The 11,035-nt window shown below is 40.5% G+C and overlaps 1 protein-coding gene across 1 annotated transcript; it reads right to left on the bottom strand.

The window, feature by feature from the left end:
- Positions 1 to 924: 924 nt before the first annotated feature.
- LOC107491545 (uncharacterized) lies at positions 925 to 3,821 on the bottom strand. The gene is made up of 4 exons (XM_016112407.1): positions 3,540 to 3,821; positions 2,620 to 3,067; positions 2,191 to 2,502; positions 925 to 1,184 (listed from the first exon to the last, which is right to left on the bottom strand). Exons 1-4 carry the CDS (start codon positions 3,819 to 3,821, stop codon positions 925 to 927), a joined length of 1,302 nt encoding a protein of 433 aa, XP_015967893.1.
- Positions 3,822 to 11,035: the final 7,214 nt, after the last annotated feature.

Raw genomic sequence — 11,035 nt, 5'->3', positions numbered from 1 at the left:
CTCTGAGTCTTGTCCTCTATGAGCTCCACATAACCATAGGGAAACACTTTGAGTATGGTGAAAGGTCCTGACCATCGAGACTTAAGTTTTCCAGGGAAGAACTTGCGTCTTGAGTTGTAGAGTAACACCTTCTGTCCTTCAGTGAACTCCCGTCTTGCTATCTTTTGGTCATGCCACCTTTTTGTGTTCTCTTTGTATATTTTTGCATTCTCATATGCTTGATTTCTAAACTCTTCCAGCTCATTGAGTTGTATTAATCTCTTTTCTCCAGTAGCTTGTTCATCAAAATTCAGTAGTTTTAGAGCCCAGAAGGCTCTATGCTCCAGTTCAACTAGCAAGTGGCAAGCCTTGCCAAATACCAGTTGGTATGTTGACATCCCAATGGGGGTCTTGAAGGCTGTCCTGTAGGCCCATAGAGCATTGTCTAGCTTCTTAGACCAGTCCTTTACTGTGCTTCCAACAGTTTTTTCAAGGATTCGTTTTAGCTCTTTGCTGGAGATCTCAGCTTGCCCGTTGGTCTGTGGGTGGTATTGAGTTGCCACTGTGTGCTTTTGCTTCATATCTGAGAAGCAGTGTCTCGAGTTATTTGTTGCAGAAGTGTGTCCCTCCATCACTAATGAGAGCTCTGGGAACTCCAAATATGCTAAAGATATTCCTTCTCAAGAAGCTTATCACAACTTTGTTGTCATTTGTTGCAGTGGCTATGGCTTCTACCCATCTTGAGACATAATCAACAGCCACTAATATGTAGTTATTTGAGTTGGAGGTTAAGAAGGGTCCCATGAAATCAATCCCCCATACATCAAATAGCTCCAGCTCTAGTATGTATTGTTGTGGCATCTCATTCCTCTTGGTTAGATTACTAGCTCTTTGACATTCATCACACCTTGACACCATTTCCTTGGCATCCTTAAACATTGTTGGCTAGTAAAATTCGGATTGAAGCACTTTTGCTGCTATCCTTTCTCCACTGAAGTAACCTCCATATGATGACCCATGGCACTGCCATAATACTTCCTGCCTTTCTTCATGGGATATACACCTTCTTTGGACTCCATCAGCACACTTTTTGAACAAATAGGGGTCATCCCAGATGTAATGTTTGGCATCCTTGATTAGCTTCCTCCTCATGTGCTTATTGATGTTAGTTGGTAGCTCCCCAATAGCCTTGAAGTTAACTATATCTGCAAACCAAGGGGCTACTCGAATCATCATCAACTGTTCATCAGGAAAGCTTTCATTTACTGCTACTTGCTGTATTTCTTCTTCTTGTGGGATCCTTGAGAGGTGGTTAACTACTTTGTTCTCTGCTCCGCTCCTATCTTTAATCTTAATATCAAATTCTTGGAGCAGGAGGATCCACCTTATTAATTTGGGCTTAGATTCTTGTTTGGTAAGCAAGTATTTGAGTGTTGCATGATCAGTGAACATAATTACTTTTGAGCCAATGAGATATGATCTAAACTTATCAAAAGCAAAAACTATGGCTAAAAGTTCTTTTTCTGTGGTGGTATAGTTCCTTTGATTCTCATTAAGGACCTTGCTAGCATAGTAAATAACATGTACTAACTTGTCTTTCCTCTGTCCTAAAACAGCACCAACAGCAAAATCAGATGCATCACATACACATTAGTTCAAAGGGAAGATCCCAGCTTGGTGGTGCTATAATAGGTGCAGAGGAGAGTTTCTTTTTGAGTTCATCAAAGGCTACCATGCATTCTCTATCAAAAACAAAGGGAGTATTTGAGACAAGTAGGTTGCTAAGGGGTTTTGCAATCTTTGAAAAATCTTTGATAAACCTCCTATAGAACCCAGCGTGTCCCAAAAAGCTTCTGATTGCTTTGACATTGCAAGGTGGAGGTAATTTTTCAATTAATTCCACTTTTGCCCTGTCTACTTCTATGCCATCTTTTGAAATCTTGTGACCAAGAACCACCCCTTAAGTCACCATAAAATGGCACTTCTCCCAGTTTAAAACCAGGTTAGTTTCTTGACACCTTTTTAGCACAAGAGCAACATCGTATAGACAATCAGAATATGAGTTCACAAACACAGAGAAGTCGTCCATAAATACTTCTATGAACTTCTCAATCATATTTGAAAAAATGGAGAGCATGCACCTTTGGAATGTTGCAGGTGCATTGCACAATCCAAAGGACATTCTCCTATAAGCAAAGACACCATATGGACATGTAAATAAAGTTTTTTCCTGATCCTTGGGGTCTACAACAATTTGATTGTAGCCCGAATATCCATCCAGGAAACAATAATACTCATGTCCTGCCAATCTTTCAAGCATCTGGTCCATGAAGGGTAGGAGAAAGTGATCCTTCCGGGTGGCTTCATTAAGTTTCCGGTAGTCAATGCACATACGCCATCCGGTCACTGTCCTTGTGGGTATCAATTCATTCTTCTCATTTGCCACAACAGTGATCCCTCCCTTCTTAGGGACTACTTGCATTGGGCTTACCCAAGGGCTATCTGAGATGGGGTAGATCACCCCTGTTTACCACAATTTCAACACTTCTTTCTGAACCACTTCAGTTATAGTTGGGTTCAGCCTCCTTTATTGTTGTCTTGAGGGTTTGGCATCCTCTTCAAGTAAGATTTTATGCATACACATTGAAAGACTGATCCCCTTTAAATCTGCAAGTGTCCAGCCTATGGCATCATTGTGTTGTCTTAGCACTTGGATAAGTTCCTCTTCTTGTTCCTTACTCATACTTGAATTTATGATTACTGGGTGAGTGTTGTTAGCACCCAGATATGCATACCTCAAGCTGGGTGGTAAGGCTTTCAGCTCTAGTTTTGGTGACTCTGCATCTTTGTTGTCTGTGGTAGTTGGCATGATTGAGTTCCTCATGGCTGCTTGTGGTAGTTCTCCATCTGGTGCTTGTTCCAGCTTAATGCTTTCTCCACATTGTTCTTCTTCCATGACTTCTTGAACTATCTGTTCTATGGTATCTACCAGCATGCATTCTCCTATGGATTCCTTGGGGTAACTCATTGCTTTAAAGACGTTGAAGACCATTTTCTCTTCATGCAATCTCAAGACTAGTTCCCCTTTCTACACATCAATGATGACTCCAGCAGTAGCTAGAAATGGTCTTCCTAGGATAATTGACGTGTTGGCCTCTTCTTCCATGTCCAGCACAACGAAATCATCAGGGAAAATGAATTCTCCTACTTTCACTAGCAAGTCTTCCACCACCCATGTGGAAACTTAAATGTTCTGTCAGCCAATTGGAGTGCCATTCTTGTTGGCTTGGCTTCCTCAATCTTCATCCTTCTCATCATGGTTAGGGACATAAGATTTATGCTAGCTCCCAAATCACACAAAGCTTTCTCAATAGTGATGTCCCCTATGACGCAGGGGATTTGAAAACTCCCTGGGTCTTTTAGTTTTTGAGGCAGCTTCTTCTGTATGATGGCACTGTATTCCTCAGTCAATACTATGGTTTCTTTTGCCTCTCAGTTCCTCTTTTTGGTTAAATAAGCTCCTTTAAGAACTTGGCATAGAGTGGCATTTGTTCTAATACCTCAACAAATGGTATGTTAATTTGGAGCCTCTTGAAGATCTCTAGGAACTTAGAGAACTGGCCATCCTTCCCATCTTTTCTCAGTCTTTGTGGGTATGGTGCCTTTGGAACATATGGCTTCAAGACTGGTTTTGGTGGAGGTGAAGCTGGGATCTCCCCTTCATCCTCATTCCCATGCTTTGATGTAACCTCTTCATGATTATCTTTGCTTGGGGTTCCTTCCTCTACAACCTTCCCACTTCTTAGAGTTATGGCTTTGTATTCCCCTCTTGGGTTAGCCATGGTATCACTGGGAAATATATGTGTGGGAAGTGGGATTTGCTTGGACAAAATTCCTACTTGTGCTTCAAACTTTGAGATTGCTGCGCCTTGATTTTTCAGATTTTACCTGTATTCCTCTTGATTAGCATCTATCCTTCTGTCATTTTGTGCTTGTCTGTCTATGAGGGTGGAGACTGCTCCTGAAATCTGGGATGACAGTTATGCTATTGTAGCCTCCATCCTCTCAAAGTTGCTATTGATTTCGCATGGTTTCATAGTGGATTGTTCATCTTGATTGAGGTTGTTGTGTATGAGTTGGTTGTTATGGTATAATGTGTTTTGTGAGTTATGGTAGGGTCTATGGTTCCCTGTTTGATGGTTGGGGTTGTGGTTGGGATGCTGATTTGATAATAAGGCTTGTTGTGGTCCTGGTTGTGGTTTTGTTGATTTCCCCACCCAAAATTTGGGTGGTTCTTCCAACCTGGGTTGTATGTGTTAGAGTGTGGGTCATATGGTGTTCTGGATGAATTATTCACATAATTAGCTTGTTCCCAGTCACCTTCAGATTCTGGTGCATGACCTTCTTGTTGAGGAGTTTGGTCTTGAATGACTGAGGCTTGGTTGGCCTCCATCCTCTTGGTTAAGGATGCTATTTGTACTACAATTGCATTGTTTTGAGCTAACAAAGCATCTACAGAGTTGAGTTCTAGCACTCCCTTCTTTTGAGTCCTTTCTGAAGCATAGAAATACTCATTTTCAGCTACAGTCTCAATGACATCTATGGCCTCTTCAATGGTTTTATTTTTGTTGAGTGAGCCTCTTGAAGAATGATCCACTGCCTTCTTTGCTTCATAAGATAGTCCCTCATAAAAGATATGTAGTTGTACCCACTCATTGAACATTTCCGGTGGGCATCTTCTTGTCAGATCTTTGAATCTCTTCCAGGCCTCATAGAGTATTTCTCCATCTTATTGTCTGAAAGTTTGCACCTCAGCTCTCAGCCTGTTGATTCTTTGTGGAGGGTAAAATCTTGCAAGGAATCTATTCACGACCTCCTCCCATGTAGTTAGACTATCCTTGGGGAATGATTCCAACCATTTTACTACCTTATCTCTGAGTGAGAAAGGGAACAAGAGTAGTTTGTAGATGTCAGGGTGTACCCCGTTGGATTTTATAGTATCATATATCCTCAAGAATGTGCTGAGATGTTGATTAGGGTCTTCTTGGGCACTTCCTCCATATGAGCAATTATTCTGAACAAGTGTGATGAGCTGAGGCTTTAGCTCAAAATTATTGGCATGAATTGTTGGCTTTAGAATGCTACTGCCACAATTTCATGGGTTTGGGTTGATGTAGAAGCCTAAGACTCTCCTTTCTTGCCCATCATGAATGACTGGGCCTTCTCTGGCATGGTTATGAACTTCTTCCTCATGGTGTTTCTCCATATTCTCCTCCATGTTTGTTTCAAAATACTCTTCCTTTTCCTCAGCACCAACGACTCTCTTCCCTCTTGCTTCCCTCCTTAATCTAAGGAAGGTCCTCTCAGGTTCAGAATCAAAGGAAGTTGAAGCCCCGTTTTTCCTACCTGTCATACAACCAATCAAGGCAAAAAACCAAGAGAGAAAATGGATGAAGAAATTACTTTTGTTAGAGTAGTTGTTAGTGTGAGTGGTGCAATTGATCGAACAGTTAGAAGAGGGGAAATATGGATACTGAACAAAATAATCAAGGAAGAAGGAAATAGAGCTCAAAATAAAATAATAAAAAATGCTAAATAAAAGAAATTAAAATAACAAGGAATTTAAATTGCTTAATCTAGCTCTCCAATCAATTTAATCACTGTCAAATTTAAGCCAATCCCCGGTAACGGTGCCATAAAACTTGATGATCTCTAATTCACACCCCATTCAAAAATTAGTGAATTAGTTCTTTTGGCAAGCGCACCAAAATTATCGCCAAGTATTAACCCACAGTGGAGTGGGATCGTATCCACTGAAATTGGCAAATTCAAGCAGTTTTAATTGGTTGATGAATTAGTCAAGCGGATCAATAAGATTGTGAAGTGCAGAATTGTAAATGGCATAAATGTAAATGACTAGAATATAAAGAAAAGCAAGAAAGTGCAGAATGTAAAGTGCTAAATCATAAATAACTTGAATGTAAATGGGACTGGGGAATTGCTGAATGTAAAAATTAAGCAGTAAAGAAATGGATAGACAAGAATGGGGAAGTTCATTGAGATTGGGAGATGTTGTCTCTTTGGATCAAATCTAGCTTATATCCTCTTCAATCATGCAACTCATTGACCTCTTGGCAATCGTGATTGATTGAGCCCCAATCCCTTGGTGACTCAATCTCTAAGATCTTGATCAATAGCCAATTCCTTGGTCTAATTGCTCATGAAGAGAGATATGCTTGGTCCCTGATTATACCACACACCCTTATAGGTCCAGGTAGAGGGAGGATTATATGTCACGTATCCAAACACCAAAACCCAGATTCTACTCATGTGTGAGAAGGGATTTCAAGCATGGTTTCATGTTTCCTTTCCCAAGGTTCCCATGAAACCCTATTGCATTCAATCTCTTTCCCAAGATAATTGAACACTAAGCATTAAGAACGAAATTCCTTCTAGCAAGTCAAAGAGAAGATGAAGAGAAAAAGAATTTCACTATTATCAATCCATCAAGTACAACAAAGCTCCCTCTCTCAATGAGAGGGAAGTTAGCTACTCATAGCTCAAAAAGTACTCAAAAGTGAAGTGTAAAAGTGGATCTAAAACTGACTGCTTAACCTCTCTTCAGTACTCCTTGGGGGTATTTATACTACTTCTAGTAAAATAAAAGAATTACAAAAGTGAAAAGGAAAAATTACATTTTGGAGGGAAAAGAAAACACTCAATAAGCGTGACTTCTCAGCTAGCGTGTCACGTGCCCTTCATTTCTAGCTTGGCGTGCCACGCCCAATCCTTCAAGTGGCATGCTCGTCCCTTTGTCAACCTTGGCATGCCATGCCTTCGAACTAAAGTGGCACGCCATAGTGGAATTCTTGTGTTGGTGTGCCACGCCTTCAAACTCAAGTGGCACGCCCTTTGCCTTTTTACACTTTTCTTTGCCTCTGAAAACTTGAACTAGCGTGGCACGCCCAAGGTCTGGCATGCCACGCCCCTGCTGTGTGCTTGGCTAAGCTCCTTTGGAAAGTTGCACTAGCGTGGCACGCCCAGGGTCTGGCTTGCCACGCCCCTTTGTGAGTGAGTGGTTCCTCTGTTTGGCGTGCCATGCCACAGACTCAAGTGGCACGCCCCAATGCTTCTTTGCCCTCTGAATGACACTGGAGTGCCACGCCTGGTTGTCCAAGTGGCACGCCTAAGTGAAGAATGTTGAATGGCGTGCCACGCCTTCGATACCAAGTGGCACGCCCCATGTAATTGGCCTCCTTCATCCTCTCTGGAGACTTGTACCAGCGTGCCACACCTGAAGGCTGGCGTGCCACGCCCATAATCTTGCCTTGATTCCAATGGTTAGCGTGCCATGCCTTAGCTTCAAGTGGCACGCCATAGTGCGATGCTTGGGTTGGCGTGCTACGCCTTCGATACCAAGTGGCACGGCCAGTCTTTAGTTGCCTTTAGCTCCTTCTCTGGATTATTGTACCAGCGTGCCACGCCATACTGCTCAAGTGGCACGCCCATGCATTTGTGCACTCTTCAAGCTTGGCGTGCCATGCTTGGATTCTCAAGTGGCACGCCCAAGTGACTTCTTGGAACTGGCGTGCCATGCCTTCGACACCAAGTGGCACGCCATAGTAGAGGTTCTTCTTGAGATGGTGAGTTGGCGTGCCACGCCCCTTTGCTCAAGTGGCACGCCTATAGTAGTTGATGGGTTAGGCGTGCCACGCCCAACCTGGCGTGCCACGCCCCTTTTGTGTCCTCCATTTTGCTCTCTGGAATTTTGTACTAGCATGCCACGCCCATATGCATGCTTGGACTTCTTCTCGGGACTTTAGTACTGGTGTGCCACGTCTAGCTCCTGGCGTGCCACGCCAGTGCATTTTTGTGGCATTTTCTCCAAGTGGCACGCTAGTTTTACACGCCTAGCTTCTTGTTTGTCTTCTACCCATTTTTGATGCCTTTTTCACCTGAAATTCAGAACAACTCATCTCAAAGTAGTGTACCATAATATTCATCAAATAATGCATGAATTGCACTGAACAAATGAGATTTATGCTCTTTTATGGTCTTCTTTATGCAAGAAAGAAGGGTAGATGATGCAAGTCATCAAACAACTTTCATAACAGAATACGGTAATTTTTGCTATAAAGTTATGTCTTTTGGCCTTAAGAATGCAAAGGCTACTTATTAGAGACTTATGGACAAAATGTTTGCCAAGAAAATTGGTTGAAACATCGAAGTCTACGTCGATAACATCGTTGCAAAATTCAAAGTCGGGAAATCTCACATGGACGACCTTGTGGAGATTTTTGCACAAATCCTAAAATACAACATAAGATTAAACCCTGACAAATCTGCCTTTGGTGTCCAAGGAGGTAAATTTCTCAGCTTTTTGCTGACAAGAAACCCTAAAAAATGCTGAGCTATTTTGGAAATGCAAAATCCTCAGACAGTTAAAAAGGTCCAACGATTAATAGGGAGACTCGCTGCTTTATCAAGATTTTTACCTTGTTTAGCTTCCAAATATTTCTACTTTTTTCAATCACTCAAAAAGAAAAACAAATACAGATGGGAAGATTAATGTGAAACTGATTTTTCAAATTTAAAAAACATTCTTTTAAAATCTCCCATTTTGTAAAAGACTGAACTCGGAGAAGAGCTTTATCTTTATCTATCCGTTACTGATTGGGCAATTAGTTCTATTCTTGTTACAGAGAGGGACAAGATGCAAAGGCCTGTTTACTTCATTGGTAAATCTCTCTAAAATTCTGAGCTTCACTATCCGAAGATAGAAAAGCTCGCCCTTGCCTTTGTCTTCTCCACTAGGCATCTCTGACCTTATTTCCAGAGTCATATCATCAATGTTCAAATTGAACAATCGCTACAACAACTCCTGACAAAACCAGCGTTAGCTGGATGATTAATAAAATGGTCTATCGAACTATCCCAATTTGATATCAGATATCAAGCCCGAAGATCAATCAAATAAGAATACCTTGTTGACTTTGTTGCCGAGTTTACTATTCCCACCTCCAATGATATGCGAGCAGAATGGACATTCTACGTCAATGGTGCCTCTAACTCTCAAGGGTTAAGGGCTGGAATTCTTCTCGAAGATGGTAATGAAATTGTTTTAGAACACTCCTTACACTTCTCTTTCAATGCCAACAACAATCAGGCCGAATATAAAGCACTAATGCAGGCCTGAGGTTAGCCATTGAGTTAATCATTGCTAAAATAAAGGTACATTGTGACTCCTTATAAGTAGTGCAATAGGTAAATCAATCTTTTCAGGTCAAAGATTCTCTCCTAACAAAATACCTAGATATTGTCAACTCACTCATATCTGATTTTTCAAAATTTGAAATTCATCATATTACAAGGGAACGAAATTATCGAGTTGACATTTTGTCAAAACTTGCCAGTACACAATCCACACGGCTACTCTCTTACAATGCACTATGATTACACCAAGCATTCATTTCATTAATATTTGCCACATTTCTAACGAGGATGATTGGTGATGGCCTTATATCCAGCTTCTAAAAACTGGAAATATTTCCCCTGAAATTAGTAATTTGAAGAAATTGAGGAGACAAGCTTCATTCTTTACATTGTTTAATGATAAGTTGTATAGGAAAGGATATACTCGTCCTCTATTAAAGTGTCTAAACAGGTCAGAAGCCGACCTTGCCTTGGCGAGGTCCATGAAGGAATATGCGGCATGCATATAGGAGCACAAAACTTATCATCCAAAATATGGTTTTTTCCAATCGAGCTTACACAAAGACTGTCATCAAAAGGTGAAAACCTGTATAAAATTTTCGAAAACATGCTCTAATAATACATCTACCAGCCAAGCTATTACATCACTCGAGGTAAGTTGGCCATTCTATCAGTGGAGGATTGACATCCTTGGTCCATTTCCTATTGCACTAGGACAGGTAAAATTTGTAGTTATGGCTATTGACTATTTTTCCAAGTGGATTAAGGCGCAACCACTGGCCAAAATCACATCATAACAAATAATTTTCTTTGTTTGGAGATACATTATATGCAGATTTAGTATACTTCATCATATTATTATTGACAATGGTCGTCAGTTTGCCGACAATAATTTTGCATCTTTTTTACAGAACTTAAAAATCCAACAACACTTCTCTTCAGTTGAACATCCACAGATTAATGGATTAGCTGAAGCCGCCAACAAAATTGTCTTACATGCTTTGAGAAAGAAATTGGATGATACAAAAGGACTTTGAGCCGAGCTGATCCCAAAAATTCTTTGGGACTATAACACCACTACACGTTCTACTACTAAGAAAATCCCATTCTATTTAGACTATGGGTTTGATGCAATGATTTCTTTGGAGATCTCTCAATCTCACTAAGAACACAAGCAACTAAAACATAGCTCGGCAGTACAATCAAAAGGTCAATCCTCACCCATTTCAAGTTGACAACTTGGTAATCAGAGAGACTGTAACACCCCGTTACCCTAAGCCTTACCTCTAGCTGTAAAGCAAAGAATAACAAAGTGTCATGATAGTTCAAAAGCTTATAATATATAATATATGTCCAAAAATGTATATAACTAGAAGCCCGATGAAGGAATAAAGCTCAAAGTCGCATAAAACGAAATTAAAAAACGCAAAGCGTTCACACACGATAACTAAATACGTAGGCATGGACAGAACAAGACATAATATATATGAAACCTTGTAGATAGCTCTAGGATACATAATATATATGAAACCTTAAATTAACAAGATATATATATATATATATAAGTATAAAATACAAAAAAGAGAACTAGTCACAACCTACGGAGTTTAGGCTGGCTAGTCAAACTGAAATACAAAAGAGTTTTGAAAGTTTAAAACAACTTATACAACTTATCTCTTAAATCAAGCCTCTAAGTCCGTCAAGTCTAAAATACAAAAGGTGAGAGAATACTACAACAAAAATAAAGTGAAATAAGACAAAAGGGTGATCACGCTCCGCTCTGTCACCATATCTGCAAACTCACCATGGTGGGTTGTGACCTGCATCTGAAAAACAACAACAA

The sequence above is a fragment of the Arachis duranensis genome, chromosome 1 (assembly GCF_000817695.3).
Source record: "Arachis duranensis cultivar V14167 chromosome 1, aradu.V14167.gnm2.J7QH, whole genome shotgun sequence".
In the NCBI taxonomy this organism is placed as follows: Eukaryota; Viridiplantae; Streptophyta; class Magnoliopsida; order Fabales; family Fabaceae; genus Arachis; species Arachis duranensis.
This window is presented reverse-complemented; position numbering and strand designations above follow the sequence as displayed.

Coding starts and splice junctions, on each gene's coding strand:
- LOC107491545 (XM_016112407.1), bottom strand. CDS start 3,821: ATGGCTAACCCAAGAGGGGAATACAAAGCCATAACTCTAAGAAGTGGG. Junction 3,068..3,539: donor TTAACATACCATTTGTTGAG/GTATTAGAACAA, acceptor ATTGATGTGTAG/AAAGGGGAACTAGTCTTGAG. Junction 1,185..2,190: donor GGAAAAAACTTTATTTACAT/GTCCATATGGTG, acceptor CTTGGTTTGCAG/ATATAGTTAACTTCAAGGCT.